We start from the raw sequence: 19,707 nt of genomic DNA, 5'->3' as shown, positions 1-19,707 counted from the left end.
GCCCTAGCTAAACACATTCAACTAAATAGAGAACATAAATTTAAGTTTATGGCTATTGACCAAGTTTTGCACGATATCAGGGGGGGGTCCTACACCCCTGCAGCCCGAAGAACTTGAGTTAGTTGGACAAATCAAGCTGAATGCGTATAACTTCCCAGGTTTAAATAAAACCTGTTCCATTAGTAGTATTTTAAAATTAAAAAGTTTGCAGAGATGATGGAGTGGAAGTTGTGCATATTTTTTGTTTACATACATACACTGTTACACACAGTTAGTGATAATTGTTTTTAAGCTATTTTTTAGTCATACTTGTCTATGAGAATAATTTATTTGATAATATGTTATGAGATAGCAGTTGAGTTTTTAATTTGAGTATGTTGTGTTTGTAAGGTAGTGCAGTTATTTATTCGTATTTTTATTATCAAATTCTAGCAGTGACATTTAGAGTAAATGAGTTGCTTTTATAAATGAGTTTGCCTTTAAGAAGTTTAAGGTATGTGTTACGTTGCAACAAGATTGGTTACTACGACCACCTGATTCTATAAGTATGGATTTGAAATTCAATTGTTTCTGAAGAAGTTTGCTTGCTTAGCAAACGAAAAGCGCTTAAAACTAAAACTATTTGTGAACTAATAAATTGTTTGTGACTTTTTACACATTGGCAGTTTGTCATGTCAGAGCTGTTCTTTATTTCACAGTTTGGTGTACCTGTTTGTCTAGTAGTATGGGAAGGTGTTTTTGTTTACCCACACTAACTTTTGGTCTCAGATTAAAATGTACTAATGTCATTGCACTAATTGTTTATGGTCCAAGTCATATAAGGGCAATTGAGTCTGAAGATTAACCATAGACCAAGAATGCTGGCCTGATTGATAAATGGGGGTCCCCCAACAGTGGTACACCACTGGTGGAAAATTGTTTTCTTAAGTGGTACCTGAAATGCTAACTACACAGGTTGTGTCAGATTACTATTAAGCTATGGATGTTCAGGTTTAGTTTCAGTAATGCCTGCATGGGGGGAAGTGTCACAGATCCTGGCCAGGTACAAATGTGCTGTGTACTGCACAACCACTCAAGTCAAGACTTTCCTTTGAGGAAAGTAAACTGATGAGAGTCCAGGGTGGGTTTTCTATGTCCAAATTGAGGTCTGAGGTAACACACTCCACAGCTTTATATGTCAGGCTAGTGGTAACGATCCTGTAGTTACAGGGTCTATTGTTGGGCCACAAGTCTGAAAAGTGGCCACTTTAACCAGTGAAGAGGCTTGGCTCTAAAGAGGTTAAGTAGGGGGTTCAGATAGGCCATATTTTGTGCTAACTGGGCAGCCTTGTATGTTTTCTAGGTCTATGAATGCGGTGGCATTAGCTTGTGAAGGGGCTCACAAGACATGTTCCCCTATTAATTTAAATGGGGGTGGCTATGACTGTAGTTATTGTGGGGGGAGTCAAAAAAATTTGCACCAAATCTAATAGTGTATTGGCCACTTCCTTTTGGTCAGAGTGGATGGTATTATAAACTTTACACTATTTTTTTAACTTCCATATATAAAAGTTTATACTAAGCAAACCTTTACGGAGTATAAAGTTTTTGTGTGCACTCATAAGGTAAGTAGAATAAGGCTGTTTATAAGCATTTTTTGTTTGTTTTTTAGGTGGTCTGCAACATGCTGGTGGAGATGGAGAGATGAGAGCAAAGAGATGCAAGAGTGAAGAAACTAGTGTTTGTGACGGATGCTGTGCTGAATTCTTTGAGTTGTCCGAATTCATTGAACACAAGCAAAATTGCACTAAGACTCCACCTGTTCTAATCATGAATGAGAATGAGGGAAGGATACCCAGGGATGACTGTCCAGTAGTTTCTCCTCTGCCTTTAGCCAGTGACCAACTAGAAGGTCAGAACCGAAATTATGTCCAGCAGGCAGTCAGTATGGAGCATCTGGACAAAGACATTGAAGAGGAGGAGGAGGAGGAGTATGAAGAGGGAGTGGAAAATGAGGCAGAAGATTTGTGTCAGAAAAGTGATCCAGATGGTGATGTAACCTCTACTAACCTAAGCTATTTATCACAACCTAAAGTGCCAAACACTAATGCTTCACACGGGACAGCACAGAGCACTAAAGCTGCAGTAAACCCTATGATATCAAACAGTGCCTCTACACCAGCATGCGACACTGTCCCTACATCAGCGTCGAGCCTTAATGCAATTCCCATGATCCTTGACCAATTGATGTGCCTGCAGCAGCAACAGCTGCAGCAGATTCAGCTTACCGAACAAATCCGTATCCAGATTGCGATGATGGCACCACATGTTCTTCATCCGTCTGTAGCTGCAGCTGCTGATCCTTTAAAAGCTTTAGGTGCACATCTGTCTCAGCAACTTTCTGCTGCAGCTGCTTTAATTGGACAGAAAGCAGGAAGCCAGAATCTTGCTTTGGAAGCCCTGAAGCAAGGCAAGCTACCTCATCCTAGCATTGGTGTTCCATGTACTGTACCTGTAGTTCCTGGAATTCCTTCCTCTTTACCACTGAAACCAGATCCTGCTCGAGGTATTCCAGCCTTGTCCCCTAGATTTCCAAATCCTTTGCTGCCTCACCCACCAAATTCTGTAATCTTTCAAAACCCACTTTCTGCTGTTTCAGCAGCAGCAGACGCTTTAAGGAAAGGGAAGGGAAAGCCTCCTAATATTACTGTAGTGGAAGGTAAACCGAATTCGGAAGAGTCCTTTTTCAAACACAAGTGCAAGTTTTGTGGTAAAGTTTTTGGCAATGACAGTGCTTTGCAGATACACCTTCGTTCTCATACTGGTGAGAGGCCATTCAAATGCAACATCTGTGGAAACAGGTTTACAACAAAGGGAAATCTTAAGGTACATTTTCAACGTCATAAAGAAAGGTATCCACACATCCGAATGAATCCCTATCCAGTACCTGAACATCTGGACAATGTCCCTACCAGTAATGGTATCCCATATGGAATGTCTTTGCCCCTAGAAGAAGCTGCTTTGTCTGCTGTGGATAGTAAACCCATTTTGCCAGTGCTTCCTACTCAGACAAGCTGTGGCCTACCTCAGAATTTGTCAACACTTTCAAATAATAGAGAACCACCAAATGGCATGCTGTCACATGACTCTCACTCCATACCACCTCCTTCAGGAATTGAAGCTGGCCTGCTTTTTCCATACACTGCAATTAAACAAGAATCCAACACTGAACAGAAAATTACTTCACCACAAGCTGCTGGCACTTGTGGGTTACCTGATAAGAGTGAAATTAGGACTGAGCAAGGAATTAGGACTGAGCAAGGATTTAGGACTGAGCAAGGATCAGAGACTTCTAAACTACAACAGTTAGTTGAAAATATAGACAAAAGTGCAAATGATCATAATGAATGCAGAATTTGCCATAGAGTTTTGAGTTGCCAAAGTTCATTAAAAATGCATTATCGTACTCACACTGGGGAAAGGCCATTCAAGTGCAAAATTTGTGGTAGAGCTTTTTCTACGAAGGGCAACCTAAAAACACACTATGGTGTTCATAGAGCAAACACACCCTTAAAAATGCAGCATTCATGTCCTATTTGCCAGAAGAAATTCACAAATGCAGTTGTGTTGCAACAGCATATACGCATGCACATGGGTGGACAAATCCCAAACACACCTGCACCTGAAGTGGACTCTGAGGTTGCTGAAACTGATCCAGAAGTGACTGAGGAAAAAAATGATGATCTTAGTAGCAGTTTCACAGATGACAATATGGATGATGTAGAGATGGAAGGGTATCCAGAACTTCAGGAGCTTTCAAACAATCCATCCAAGCCTTCTACACCATACAGTGAGAGCAGGAACACATCACCTTCGATAGCCTTGAGTATTGCTGCTCTGGAAAATCAAATGAAAGTACTGAATTCTGCTTTAAATCAGCAGCAAGCTAATTTGAAATCTGGTGAAAACAGTTCTGATGATAGTGATGGGCAGACAAATGAGTCGTCATCCGTAGCTGAAGATATGGACTACCAGAACGGGGGGAGAAGCCCGATGTCTGAATCGGCATCATTTCAGGCCTTGTCTCCAGCAAACAGTCAGGCTGGGAGTAGCTTTTCCAAGTCACCAGGCTTTAATGGAAATGAAGACAGAACTGGTGTAGGCACTAGAGATTGTTCAGACAATAGTTGTATGGGTGCAGATACACAGCTTGATGGTGCTTTGGATCTAACTTCTGGAAACCTTTGCCGCAAAATTAAAGAGGAGCCGGGTTTGCCATTTGCCAATGGAGACGATGGTCAGTATAAATATATAGCTTTAGTTACTGAATTAGTGCTGTGTCATTAGCATGTTAACCTTTCATTTCAGTGAAATTTTCTGTTTTGCTTCAACTCTTTTGCCTGTTGTGTCCTGCACGTTTTTTGTTAAATCCTTTCTCGGGGTTGATGTTTTGCTATATTTTCAAGTGCATTAACTATAGTTCATGCAGTGTTTTCAGGCTCCCACTAACACAGGTACTTGAACCTAGTGCATTTTCCATAGGCACTTCCAGAATTCATTTGCAAAAATAACTGTCAGAAAATTTAAATTTTTCGGTACTTGCGTATTATCGCAACCAGATTTTCACGGTCGCGAAATGCGCGTACCTCCACAGATCAGAGTGCAGGAAACACTTACCACTGTTACTGTAATTCCTCAGAAGTGGCTAAAACCTATACATGACTATTAGGAACAGGAGCAATTTAAGAAACCATCTCCCTGTCTTGCGTGCATTGCTTTGCAGATGCACGCCTGATTAAGAATGGCTGCTAATGTCCTGTTGATTGCGGTCTTATTATCATTGCCTGAAAATTAAGCAAAGGAGATGTATGGAAGAGCAGCTTCTCTGTTTTTAGTCCGTTCCGTCTTCCCATACCTATTCCTGATTAACTCAAGCATGCAGTGTTAACCAATGTGACTTCCCAGGGGAAGACCGGTAGTGGTTGTGCTTTGCGGGTTACTTGGAGAAGTATGGCAGGAGTTAGAAAAAGATTCCAACTATAAAAATTAAATCCCCATAACAACAATTGCAAGTAATACTGTCATGTAAGAAATGTAACATTACACTGCTTTGTCTGGTTTACATTTTTGTGATGCAGAAGGGTGATCTACACGATTATGAGTAGGTCTCGAAGCAGACCTGTCAACAGTTTGAATCATTCTCATGACCGCAACCATGACAATTGAAGCGTGCGTGTGTACTGCACGGCAAACGGGAAGAAGGCTTGCACAACTGTGACTCTTCCTGAAAGTAAGGCAAACTGATTTCTAATCAGTAAGGATGTCAAACTTAACACCTTATGGTGTTTCCCGCAGTTTTCATGCCAATTTCGCAACCACGAAAATCTGGTTGCGATAATACGCAAGTACCAATTTTTCTTTTATTACATACGTCAGTGCAGAAACCTGATCAATGCATATAGTTATGGTTTCCCTTTTTTTTTTTGTCTTGATGGGCGTGGTTGAAATGTGAATTTGTATTAGGAAGGCTGAAATATCTCCCTCTCTCCCACAAATCTAGGAGGAACTCCTGCCATGGGAAACTTTCTCAGAGCTCCAACAGGATATATTAAAATGGAACCACCTGCTGAGATTCGTTTGCCTACCTCTGCACCATTCATCTCTGCACAGACTCTTACCCATGGCATATCCCCTCAGAATGTGACTCCATGCATATCCCCTCAAACTCTAAGTCACTGCATGTCCGGTCAGACTGTAGCACATGGTTTATCCCCCAGTCTGGTGCCGCCACCTCGACGTCCTACTAAGCAGCACATTTGTACTACGTGTGGAAAGAACTTTTCTTCTGCTAGTGCTCTACAGATACATGAACGGACACATACAGGGGAAAAGCCATTTGGATGTACACTTTGTGGAAGAGCTTTTACCACTAAAGGAAACCTAAAGGTAAGTTTTAAGAGTGCATTTATGAGGAATCTTAAGATGATGCTTTGTAATATGAAGTTTGTTGTAACACCCACTTTGGCACAGCGGCAGCCTCTCGGCTTGAAATTTTAAAAGTACTTGATTGTCGGGTTTGTAAGTGAAATGTTAAGTCAGAGTGCTTTTGTATTGATTCTGTCGTGCTGTTCCACATAAAGAATACCCTGCTGTGATAGGCTTAAAGGTGTGTGCAGTATTTCATAACTGAGCTTCACCAATCACATTGTTACAGTAGTGTACCATGAAACAAGATGAAAACCTGCTTCTGATGGAGAGTTGGCTGGCAGAAGATTATCAGATGGCTTCCTAAACATAAATGCCCCTTGGTTTGCATTCATGCATTTCCACAGGTTAGTCCAACTGAGAACATGAAAAGTAAAATAATATTTTGTACTTCTGAGTAGTTCCCATTATCTTGTGTGGGAAGATGGCTGAAGTAACATGTCTAAAATCATCAGCCCATTTTCTTGTAACATGACAGTCATGCCTGAATGTTGCAGATGTTCTTCATGTTTCACTGTTGCAGTCATCACATTTAGGTTATCTGCCTGCAGGTAGCCCTCAGCCGGCCTGAATACCAGAGTCTTCTGATCACTTTATGACGTCCGGTTGTCAAGGGTATAAAGCATGCAGCCGACGTCATTACATTACATCAGTCTTTCTTGCCATGCCCGAAGCAGAAGCAGTTCGCAAGTGCCAGTCGGCCGACTCCTGAAATTTTCTTTTTCGAGTTTCAGACCTGAAGTCAAGATAAGCACCTCATTGGGTATCCTTTTTTTTTTGTTCTAACAGATGTCAGAAAAAATTAACAATTGTCTTGCCTGTGGAAAGCAAATACCCCATAGGGATTTTCATTCGTACTATGTCACCTGTTTAGGCCCAGACCACGACGTCCCTTGCTGTCCAACGCCTGAACTATTTGTCGTCGGGCTATTTTTGTAGCTAAATGCTTTCATTCTCTATTTCCGTACTCCAAAATGGCTTTGTTAAGCCATCCAATTACTGATGATCTGAAAAAAAAAAGTAAGGATAAAGAGGTCCAAAACTGCCGATGACTCTTCCCGTTAAAATAGTCGCCAGTCTGTTGGTACTCAGTGGGGTGCTTTCGCAGCCCCTGATACCTGCTACTACAGATTTGCAGGCCTCTACTGAGATCCATTCGGAGTCCGGTATGCCGCGAGATGCTTCGACTATGGAACCTATGGATGTCTCTACCTTGGATGGGTCCGGAGCCACTGTGCAGGCACCAGCTTCTGAGGGTGTATTCAGGCCTACCGATTTTCATATTGAACCGACTACTTCGTTTCAAGCTAAGAATACCGAATTCCTGAGGTCTAAAACTCACTACACCTAGAAAACTGATGACCAAACTGCATTCTCAGGCCCATATGCCTCAAAAACAAATGATAAGAATGGCTGAAGACCTTATTACCTTAATTAGGGGAGGCCAGCCTTCCTTAGACCTAGAAGTAATTTTCTTTGATTCTTCTGATCAGGAATCTGATCTCTGTTCCTTCTGACTACCAGGATTGACCCTTATCTACTTATGAGGATTCTGATGCAGAGGATTCCATTTCCCCTCCAGAAGATTTTTCTTTTGGTGAAACCTTACATACGCTTAGGGAACATTTCCGCTAGGAAAGCCAGTCCAAAGAGGCTTGAAATTTTTACTCCTGCCTCAACACAGGCCTCTAGCTTATCCCTCCTGTTCTGGAGGTTGTAGATGTTTTCTTGGAATCCAGCCTTGCCCAAGACACTTTGCCCCCAGCTCCCAGGAAACCTTACCGGTACTACAGAGTACCTGAATCTCAAATTCCTCTTCAAGAATCCTACTGCGGATCCAGAGACCATTTCCCAAGGACCAAAAGGCATTAAGGTTACTACTGCCAAAAATCCTACCCCTTCTGATAGGGACTCTAGAGCTTTAGACAGATTGGGTAAGAAGGTATACACTTCTGCTACTTTGGCCATTATGGCTTAAAAATTGCCAGTTTCATATGTTAAAGTATCAGCACCATATTATGGGGCTACTTGAACAGAAAATTATGTTGATTCCTGACTGTGCTGAACACAAAGATTTGCAAGAGGTAATGCATTCTGCTGAATAAGTTGGTGAACATACTTTGCAATGTGTTTTTGATGCTTTAGAAGCATCTTGCAGGGTGCAGGGCTGCTGTCACTGGGTCTGTACTTAAAAGGCATGCTTGGCTTAAGGAACAAAACTTGCCGGATCATGTTAAAGCTAGATTACTGGATGCATCCTTAAACCAAGACCGCCTTTTTGGAAACAAAGCAGAAGTCCTTTAAGGATGGAGGAAACGGCTAAATCTATGCAAACTGTTAACGATTTCTTACAAGTACAGCCCCCTAGATTCAGTAGACACTGGCCTTCAAAGAACTGGTCTTTTCCAGTCCCTTCCAGGCCTTCAGTCCAAACCCAGGAGCAGCAGACCACTAAGACTTCAGTCTCAGGCTATGCACAGATATAAGCAGTGGGGGGCTTCCACTTCCAAAGCAGGGAGTAGTAAGCCACCCCCTATGGAAAAACAGCACAATGACTTATCCTTAACTCTTCCAAGCTCTACTCAATTACTTGCTCCCTTAGGAGGAAAGCTCGCCCTGCATGCAAAAAACTTGAACTCATTACCCAGGACAAATGGGTTTTAAACGGTTTCCCTAGGATACAGATTCTACTTCACCCAATTCAGTGGGCGGAGGCCCAAAAAACAAGTGCTCTCTCTTTCTCTCCTCAGTATCAGGGCTTTTCAACCTGTCCCAGCAGAACAAAGGGGACAAGGTTTTTATTAAAGACTGTTCCTGGTTCCCAGAAAAGAAAACTCCTGGCATCCTATCCTGGACCTTTCTATTCTCGACACCTTTCTGGTGGTTCCAAAATTCAAAATGCTAACTCTTCAACAGCTTCTTCCTATGCTAACCAAGGATGCCTGGCAACCCTAGACTTAAACATTACCTGCACATCCCAATAAAGAAATCCTGCAGGCAATACGTACATTTCAGGGCGGGCCCCATGCACGATCAGTTCTCTGCACTTCCCTTTGGCATATCTACTGCACCCAGGGTATTCACAAAGTGCCTAGCTCCAGCCATTGCATTTTGCAGGCAGAGAAATTTTCAGATTTAGCCATACTTGGACAATTGCCTGATTCAGGCAGAAAGTCAGGACTTGCTATTACAACACCTGGCATTTGTAGAGAGACTGCTAACCTCACTGGGGTACACCATCAATGAGAAGAAATCCCACCTAATACCCTGCCAACAGATTGTATTCCTGGGAGCAAGCTTGAACACAACTTCCCAGATGGCATTCCTCACTCTGGAGAAGTAAGTTTGACAACTTACTTCAACCTACTGGCCACAAAAACTCCAGCTAATCTGCAAGGAAAATTCTGCAAGACCGGAGGTTCATGGCCTCTTAAAATTCTGTTAATTCCATATGCAAGACTGCATATGAGGAAACTTCAGTGGTATCTAAAAAGTCTATGGTGTCAACATTCTCAGGGACTGGAAACCATGATTCTTATCATTCCTTGTCTAAGGGCAGAGTTCCTTTGGTGGGCAGAGGCCTGCTACCACAACAAGGAACTCCCTTTCACTCTCCACCCTGCTGCCCAAACCCTAACAACAGAGGGGCTCATTGCAGGGCAGTGCATTCAGGGCAAATGGAACCCAAAACAGATGCACCTGCATATCGGTTAAAAAGAAATGTTAGCTGTACAGAGACCCTTTCGGAGTCCAGTTTGCCACAGAGCTTTCTTCGTCCAAGGATCCTGCAGTTGTCTCTACCTTGGATGGGTCCAGAGCCGCTGTGCAGGCACTGGCTTCTGCGGAAGTCCTTCACAACACCAAATCCAGACCTAAACTGACACCTTCTTTCACAGCTACCAGTCTTTCTAAAACAGAGATGTTCATCGTGCATACAGCTGCAGTCATTACAGATGGGTTATCCTGCCATCAGGCGGGTCCTCGGTCAGCCGAATTCCAAAGTCTAGGTCCACCGTCGGTTGTCGTCGCTTCTTCCCTGACGTCAGTGCGGCAGAGGTATAAAAGAGGCAGCCAATGTCGTCTTCAGTCTTACTTGCCGCGCGGTGCCCGAAGCAGAAGCAGTTCGCAAGTGCCGGTCGGCCAGCTCCTGAGATTTACGAAAATATTTCAGCCGAAGTTTTCTTGAAAGCTAAGTACCCCATTGGGGAAACTTTTCTTGCCTCAGACCGATGTCAGACAAAGTTAATAATTGCATTTCATGTGGGAAGCAAGTACCGCATAAGGATTTCCACTCTTTCTGTATACCTTGCTTAGGCCCAGACCACGACGTCTCGGCCTGCCGTTTTTGTGCTAAATTCAACAAGTGCACTATGAAGCGCCGGGTGGAGTTCGCCCTTCACTATTTTGGTAAAAGATTTAATTATACTATGTCGTCGGATACTCCGACTCCAACTGGAGTAAAAGACGCAAAGATAAGTCCTGACTAACCTTCTTCATTCCCCCCTACTCTACTTTAACTATATACTGTTCTTATTAGCTACACATATACTTACTTTTTTCTTGCCCTTTTGCTCTCCTCTTATGCTCTGACTCGCTCCTCTTTTTCTCTCCCCTGCCCTCTTTTCCATCTTCTTACTTCTTCTCCTTCTAGACTTTTGTTTCTCACTGTTCTCCTCTCTTGTATTTCTACATTAATCCCTTCTAAACTCTTGTTATACTTCTTTCTCTCTGACGGATTATTGAAACTAATTGCTAATCTTTAGCATTTTAATTGTGATGCTACCACTGACCTAGTATATTTTTGTGTGTGCCTTAGGTATTTGTTGTTCTTTTTACTAAATGTATATTCTTATTGTACTTAAATTTTTATTAATACGTCTCTTAGTATAGATTTGTGTGGAGCTTTTCTCCCCGGGCCTCTACTGAAAATGGACATATATCCAGCTAGACTAGCCCGGTTAACAAATGTAAAATAAATTAAATAAAAAATAAGGACCGACATACGAGGTCTGCACCGACTACTGACACCACGCTAAGGCCGACTACCGGTTCTCCGGTTCTCAGCGGGGCGCCTATGCAGCCCCTGAGTACCGATGACACAACATTACCGGTATCTTCAGTACCCGAGGTCGCAGGCTCCTTGGTCCCCATTCCTACTACAGATACCGACGCCACTCTTGGCGGGGAAACTCAGAGTTTAGACAGGCCTGCCATTTCTCAAGGTGTCTTCAGGCCTTCTTCCTTCTCTATTAAAGCTTTCACCAAATCTAAAGCAGTCATGAAAACCAAAAAACAGGAACCTCAGACCCCCCCCCCCCTCAAGGCCCCATGCCTAAAAAACATGCTCAAAATGGCTGAGGATTTGATTACTCTTATCAGGGGTTCTCAACCCCCCTCTGACAAAAGGCCCAGATTAGAGGAAGACTACCCTTCCTCAGATCAAGCCTCTATTACCTCTGAACATTCTGAGGACCAGGATTATGCCTATTCTCCTTTCGAAGACTCTGATGCAGAGGAGTCTATTCCCTCTGTCTCTCCCCCCCCCCCCCCGAGGACTACTCTTTTGGGGAAACCCTACATACATTGATGGAACACTTTCACTGGAAAGGCCAAGATTACTCGGATTCCAAGAAAAGGCTCAGGGATTTTCTTTTGCTCCCTCAGCATAGGCCCCTGGCTATCCCTCCTGTTTTAGAGATATTGGATGATGTGTACACACAAGCCAGCCTTAATCCAGATTCTTTGCCTCCAGCTCCTGTAAAACCAGACTGGTATTACCGGGTTCCTGATTCTCACCAGTTCCTATATAAAAGCCATACTGCTGACCCAGAAACTATTTCACAGGGTCCCAAGGGAATTAAGGCCTCTACTGCTAAAAACCCATTACCTTCAGAGAGAGATTCCAGAGCATTAGAAAGGTGGGGGAAAAAGGTGTACACCTTGGCCACTTTAACCATGAGGGCATTAAACTGTCAGTTCCGTATGTTAAAATATTAACAGTTTTTGTTATCTCAGTTGAAAAGCAAAATGACACAATCAGAACAACCAAATTTAAAAGAGTTGCAGGATTTGTTGCATGGTGCAGAGCAAGTTGGTAAACATACCTTGCAGTGTGGTTTTGATGCTTTAGAGGCCTCATGTAGAGCTGCTGTTACGGGGTCTGTTATACGTAGGCATGCTTGGCTCAAAGAGCAAGCCTTACCAGATCATGTCAAAGCTAAATTATTAGATGCACCTCTTCAAAAAGATGTATTGTTTGGTGTTAAAGCTGAGGAGGTACTAAAGAAAATGGAGGAAAAAGCGAAATCAATGCAAACGGTGAAAGATTTCCTGCAGGTACAACCTCCACGTTTCGGCAGAAACTGGCCTTCAAAAAATTGGTCCTTTCCAGCCACGGACAGACCTCAAAGGGGCAGATACAGACGCCCAAAGGGTAGAGGGCAACCTCAAGGATCTTTCAGAGCCAGACAGTGGCAAGCACCAACCCCAAGAGGTGGAGAAGATAGATCACAGTCCTTTAGAAAACAGACACAATGACTTCCCCCTTTACCTGCCAAGCAAAGCTTTAACGGTAGCACCTTTGGGCGGAAAACTGGCATTATTCTCAAAAAATTGGCATATTGTTACAAAAGACAAATGGATTCTGGACACTATAGACAGAGGCTACAGGTTCCACTTTCACACCCTTCCAAAAATGAGAGGCATGCCAAACCTGCCACAAAATCAAAGGGCAGAGGCACAAAAACAAATTTCAGCTCTCATGGACATGTAAGCGATTCAAGAGGTACCTGCAAAAGAACAAGGTCAAGGGTTTTATTCCAGACTATTCCTGGTACCAAGGAAAGACAAAGATTGGAGACCTATCTTAGACCCATCCATCCTAAACACATATTTACAGATACCAAAATTCAAGATGCTCACATTACAGCAGCTTATTCCCATGCTGGGCAAGGAGTCTTGGCTGGTAACATTGGACCTCAAGGAGGCATACCTGCATGTCCCTATCAGACAAGATTGCAGAAGATACCTCAGATTTCTTGCAGGTTCAACCCATTATCAATTCTCTGCATGGCCCTTTGGCTTATCTACTGCGCCCATAGTGTTTACGAAATGCCTGGCATCAGTAATCGCCTTCTGCAGACTACAAGGAATACAAATCTACCCATATCTGGATGACTGCCTGATCCAAGCGGACAGCAAGGACATACTTCTGAAACACCTGGTGTTTGTAATAAAACTGTTACTTTCTGGGATACACAGTCAACAAAAAGAAATCAAAACTAATACACTCTCAACAAATTTTCCTGGATGCCAGCTTGAATACAACCACCCAGATGGCCTACCTCACGCCAGAAAAACAAGGGCAACTGTCTCAATACTTCAGAAAAATGGCAACCTTCACCAGGCTGACTGCAAGGAAAGTCCTGCAGGCTCTGGGATTCATGGCATCTTGCATCCTACTAATCCCATGTGCAAAGCTGCATATGAGGAAACTTCAATGGTACCTAAAAAACTTATGGTCTCAACACAGCCACAGCTTGGAAACTCATTCCATGCCTTCAAAAGGAATTTCTGTGGTGGGCTCAAGCATGCCAAAGAAACGTAGGTCTCCCTTTTTGTGTACCTCAAGCAACTCAAATCATCACAACAGACGCCTCAGACTACGCCTGGGGGGCATACATGACAGATCAGTGCATTCAGGGAAAATGGTCCCAAAAAGAGAAGCACCTTCACATCAACCAAAAGGAAATGCTAGCCGTGCAAAATGCTATTATGACCTTCAAAGATCTACTACATCCAGGCCAGCTATTGATAAGGACAGACAACACCACAGTGATGTGGTACATAAACAGGGGGGAACTCATTCATACCCCCTGTGCAGGCAAGCCATGACCCTATGGAACACAGCACTGGAATTGCAAATTCAACTACAGGCACAATTCCTGCAAGGGAAGGAAAACACACTGACAGACAGCCTAAGCAGAAATATGACAGATCCACACGAATGAAAGTTGCATCCTCAAGTTTTCACAAATAACTCTGGCATGGGGACAGCCAGACATAGATCTCTTTGCTACCCACAGAAATTACCAGTTGAAAAAATTTTGTTCAAGGACCTATCATCCAGAGGCCTGGAAAGTGGGCGCACTTTCAATTGGACAACGTTGACAGTCTATGCCTTTCTGCCTCTGCTGCCCAAAGTTCTATTAAAAGCCACAGCAGAGAGGCCGAAAATGATTCTCATTGCTCCAGACTGGCCAAGACCACACTGGTATCCGCTCCTGAAGAGCCTGACACATTCCCCACCATGGATCCTACCTCTAGTCCCTCTTCTGTTGTCCCAGTACAACTACAAGACTCTTCACAGCCAGCTGAAAACCCTAAATCTAGCTGCATGGAGAATTCCTTGATTTCCCAACAGACCCTCCTCTCCAAGGAGGTGCAGGATGTCATCTTGGAGGCCAGAAGACCTTCTACTAGAAAAGCCTACTCCGCCAAATGGAAACTTTGCCTGGAATCAAGAAAAGGGCCAGAATCCTTGGGTAATAAATTTACCTCAAATTTTACAGTACCTAGCTGAGATGTTAAACAGTGGACTTTCCTTCTCCTCCATTAAAATCCATGCTTCAGCCATTTCTGCACAATACAACACAGATCCTCCTTTTATTCTCTCATCCTCTCATAGGACAGTTCCTCAGAGGGGCAAAGAATATAAAACCCCCAAGGAAACCCCCAGTCCCTGTTTGGGACCTCAACTTCGTATTGGAAAAGCTGACCCTTCCTCCCTTCGAGCCAGCTTCTTCAACAGAACTACAATACTTGTCATGGAAAACAGCCTTCCTTCTGGCTATCACCTCTGCACGCAGGGTTTCGGAGCTACAGGCCCTCATGGCTGTGCAACCTTTCATCATTTTCCATCAGGACAGAGTTTCCTTACGAAGCAACCCTACCTTCATGCCAAAGGTAGTATCCAGTGTAGCTTTGAATCAGACTATCCACTTACCTACCTTTTATCCTAATCCACAAAACAAAGGGGAAAGACTACTACATTCCTTAGACATTCACAGACAACTTCGTTATTATTTGGACAGGACAAAGCCATTCAGGAAATCCGAGCGACTATGCTACAGGTGCTCAAGGAAAGGCCATTTCCAAACAGACAATCTCAAAATGGATAGCCCACTGCATACGCTTTTGTTACTCGTTTCATGGAAAAACTGTGCCTACAAGCATCAGATCCCACTCCACCAGGGCCACAGCTACCTCTGCAGCTTTCCTCAGGGGGGTTCCTACCAAGGACATTTTGGAAGCAGCCACTTGGAGTTCAGTGCACACTTTCTCCAAGCACTATTACCTTCCACATCTAGAGCGGGATTTGCCACAGCAGTCTTGCAGGGCATCCTTGCTCCTCCTAGTTCCACTTAGTGCCTGCCACCCCTACTTAGCTTTGGGATTCTTCCCATCTGTAATGACTGCAACTGTATGCACGATGAACATAGTACAGTTTTGTACCTACCATAAATGTAGATGTTAGAGTGCTCATACAGCTGCAGTCCAGGTTACCCCCCCTCTGTCCCCTTTTAGGACAGGCCTCCTGTCAAACACCTTCTCATACAACCTATTTGGGGTATTTGTATTTGCTTGCAACTACTGCTTTTTGATTATTCTATATTGCATGATTACATAAATTTATGTTTTGCCTTCCTTCTGGGGGCACCTGACATCTGGGGCAAGAAAAACTGAAGAAGATGGCGTTGGCTGCCTCTTTTTTTATACCCCTGCCGCAGTGACGTTGGGGAAGAAGCAACGACAACAAACGCCTGACCTAGGCTTTGGAATTCGGCCGACCGAGGACCCGCCTGACTGCAGGATAACCCATCTGTAATGACTGCAGCTGTATGAGCACTTGAACATCTGCATTTATGGCAAGTACAAAACTGTACTTTCCTTGGGCCCAAGGGTCGAACCACCCCAAGAAACCACAGATGTTCTTCATGTTTCACTGTTGCAGTTATTACATTTGGGTAATCCTGCTGGCAGGTTGCCCTCAGTTGGCTTGAATTCCAAAGTCATGGGTCCTGCGTCAGCTGCTGTCTCCCCTTCCCTGACGTCTGGTCATCAGGGGTATAAAAGAAGCAGACGACATTTTCTTCAGTCTTTCTTTCCGCGCGGTGCCCGAAGCAGAAGCAGTTCTCAAGTGCCGATCGGCCGATTCCTGAGATTTTCGTGTTCGAATTTCAGATCCGAAGTCTTAAAGCCAAGTATCCCGTTGGGGAAACTTTTTTTTTTTTCTTGCTCCAGACCGATGTCAGAAAAAGTTATTTCTTGTGGAAAGCAAATACCTCATAAGGACTTTCATTCGTACTATATTCCTTGCCTAGGCCCTGACCATAATGTTTCAGGTTGTCTGTTTTGTGCTAGATTTAACCAACGCACTATTAAGAGTCTGTATGATTTTGCATTAAACTACTTTGGACGCAGTTTTAATTATCCAGAAAGGATAGCCATCCGACTACCAGAGTTCACAAAAAACGCAAAGAAAAAGATAGACAGCCAAGGCCCAAAACCGACAACTAAGCTTCTCCTAAGCCAGTCGCCGGTTCTCAGTGAGGTGCTTTCGCAGCCCCTGACTCTCGCTACTTTAGAGTCGCAGGCCGCTACCGACTCCCACGTGGAGTCTATGCCGCTGGAAACTCAAGGTATTGGAGCCTCGGGCAGTATTCCTTCAGATGGGTCCGGAGCCGCTGAGCAGGCACTGGCTTCTGAGGGTGTATTCAGAACTAAACATCTGTACATTAAACCGGCTTCAGCTTCAAAGGCAAAGACTAAAGCACCTTCAAAGACAAAGAAACAAAACTCAAGAGCCACGTGGACAGGCCTCCATGCCCAAAAAACAGATGCTCAAAATGGCCGAAGACTTGATTACCTTGATCATGGGTTCCCATCCCCCTCCTGATAAAGAGGCCTAGGCAAGAGACAGATTATGAATCTTCAGATCAGGTTTCTATTTCTTCTCATTCCTCTTCTGACCAGGAATATTCTCTTCCCCCCTATGAGGATTCTGTTTCTGAAGAATCTATTCCTTCAGCTTCTCCTCCTGAGGACTGTTCTTTTGGGGGAAACCTAACATACCATGAGGGAGCATTTCCGCTGGGAGAGCCAAGATTTTTCAGAATCTAAGAGGCTCCGGGACTTCTTTTACTACCTCAACACAGACCTCTAGCCATTCCACCTGTGTTGGACATTGTAGATGTGTTTTCAGAGTCTAGTCTGACCCCTGACCCCTTACCTCCAGCTCCTGTTAAGCCTGACCGATATTACAGGGTTCCTGACTCTCTCAAATTCTTTTTCAAAAACCCTGCTGCAGACCCAGAAACTATTTCACAGAGTCCTAAAGGGGTTAAGGCTTCTGCTGCAGAAAACCCTACCCCCTTTGACAGAGAATCAAGGGCACTGGATAGATGGGGGGGGGGAGGTTTACATATCTGCTACCTTGGCTATAAGGGCCTTAAACTGTCAGTTTCATATGCTTAAATATCAGCAACATGTCATGGCATTGTTTAAACAGAAAATGTTATTAAACTCTGAATGTGCAGAAAACAAGGAAATGCAGGATTTATTAAGTTGGAAAACGTACTTTGCAATGTGGTTTTGATTCTCTGGAGGCCTCCTGCAGGGCCGCAGTTGCGGATTCTGTAATTAGGAGGCTTGGTTAAAGGAACAAAATCTGCCTGATCATGTCAAAGTTAAATTATTAGATGCACCTTTACAGCATGATACTTTGTCCTCCATTTTCTTTAACATCTCTTCTGCCTTAACACCAAACAAAGCTAAATCTATGCAAACTGTCAAAGAATTTTTACAAGTACAGCCACCTAGGTTTAGTAGACACTGGCCTACAAAGAATTGGTCCTTTCCTGTGTCAGACAAAGAATTGGTCCTTTCCTGTGTCAGACAGACTTCAAAGGGGCAGATGCAGACGCCCTAGAGGCAGATCCCAGGCACAAGATTCATACAGGTCAAAGCAATGGGGTGCTTCTACCTCCAAAAGTGGAGAAGACAGATCACAGCCTTACAAGATACCATCCCAATGACTACCCCCTGCCTGCATCAAGCACTTATTTCCTGGTGGCACCCTTAGGGGGAAAATTTAGCACTTTTTTCTCAAAATTGGCACATTATAACACAGGACAAGTGGGTTCTAAATATCTTGTCACAAGGCTACAGGTTCCATTTCCATACGCTGCCAAAGGCAAACGGCTGGCCAGATCTGCCAAAAAATCAATGGGCAGAGGCGCAAAACCAGTCTCGTCCCTCATGGACATGAGGGCCATTCAACAAGTGCCAGAGCAAGAGCGGGGACAAGGATTTTGCTCAAGACTGTTCTTGGTATCCAGAAAGGACAATGCTTGGAGGCCAATACTGGACCTATCGGTTCTGAACACATTCCTGGAAATACCAAAATTCAAAATGTTGACTTTGCAGCAGCTTCTGCCCATGCTGGGCAAGAACGCTTAGCTTGTAACTTTAGACCTAAAAGAGGCATACCTGCATGTCCCAATCAGACAAATATGCAGAAGATACCTTAGATTCAAGGCTGGCTCATTGCTTTACCAATTCTCTGCACTGCCCTTTGGCTTTGCGCCCAGGGTCTTTACAAAGTGCCTGGCACCAGTAATTGCATTCTGCAGACAGACGAATACAAGGACATCCTTCTACAGCATGTAACGTTTGTGAAAAAACGTCTAACATGCCTAGGGTACACAGTCAACAAAAAGAAATCAAAGCTAGTACCCCTCTCAAGAGAGAATATTCCTGGGTGCAAGCTTAAATACAACTGCCCAGATGGCTTATCTCAAGCCAGACAAAGGCAACGGACTACCTATTTCAAAATGTTAGCAACAAAGGCCCAGTTATGTGCAAGAAAAATTCTGCAGGCTTTGGGCTTCATGGCATCCTGCATCTTACTAATTTCATATGCAAGACTGCATATGAGGAAACTTCAATGGTACCTAAAGTGTTTGGACTCAACATTGCCACAGTCTGGAAACTGTAATTACTCTCATTCCCTGCCTGCAACAGGAGTTTCGATGGTGGGCAAAGGCTTGTCACCAAAACAAGGGACAGCCATTCACATAACCCCCAGCCAGACAGACACTAACAACGGATGCATCCGATTATGCCTGGGGGGCCCACATGGCAGGAAGATTCATTCAGGGCACATGGACCTCAAACCAAATGCAAATACATATTGATCAAAAAGAGATAGCTGTTCAAAATTCCCTGACAGCCTTCAAGGACCTACTTCATCCAGGACAACTACTGATAAAGACAGACAACACCACGGTCATGTGGTATATAAACAAGCAGGGGGGCACACATTCTTGCCCCCCTTTGCAGACTAGCCATGACTTTATGGGACACAGCATTGACTTACCAAGTACATCTGCAGGCACAATTCCTGCCAGGAAGGAAAAATACTCTTGCAGACGAACTAAGCAGAAACCTCATGGATCCCCACGAGTGGCAGCTGGATCCACAAGTCTTCAGCTTGATAACAAGGAAATGGCGATGCCCAGACATCTGTTTGCCTCCCCTCACAATTGCCAACTAAAAAGATTCTGCACAAGGATTTATCACAGACAAGCATGGAAAGTGCCTCCCCTCACAATTACCAACTAAAGTTTCTGCACAAGGATTTATCACAGGCAAGCATGGAAAGTGAACGCCCTATCCTTCAGC

General features: G+C 43.9%; 1 protein-coding gene across 1 annotated transcript in view; it reads left to right on the top strand.

The window, feature by feature from the left end:
* SALL4 (spalt like transcription factor 4) overlaps window positions 1-19,707 on the top strand; it is a 76,889-nt gene that overhangs the window by 28,084 nt on the left and 29,098 nt on the right. Inside the window, exons 2-3 of the mRNA XM_044088985.1 lie at window positions 1,652-4,276; window positions 5,540-5,925. Of these exons, the coding sequence (XP_043944920.1) occupies window positions 1,652-4,276; window positions 5,540-5,925 (3,011 nt within the window). The remainder of the gene's footprint in view (window positions 1-1,651; window positions 4,277-5,539; window positions 5,926-19,707) is intronic.

The sequence above is a fragment of the Protopterus annectens genome, chromosome 12.part0 (genome assembly GCF_019279795.1).
Source record: "Protopterus annectens isolate FY-2018-M chromosome 12.part0, PAN1.0, whole genome shotgun sequence".
NCBI lineage: Eukaryota > Metazoa > Chordata > Ceratodontiformes > Protopteridae > Protopterus > Protopterus annectens.
Note: the sequence above shows the minus strand (reverse complement) of the source record. Positions and strands in the feature narration are given on the sequence as shown.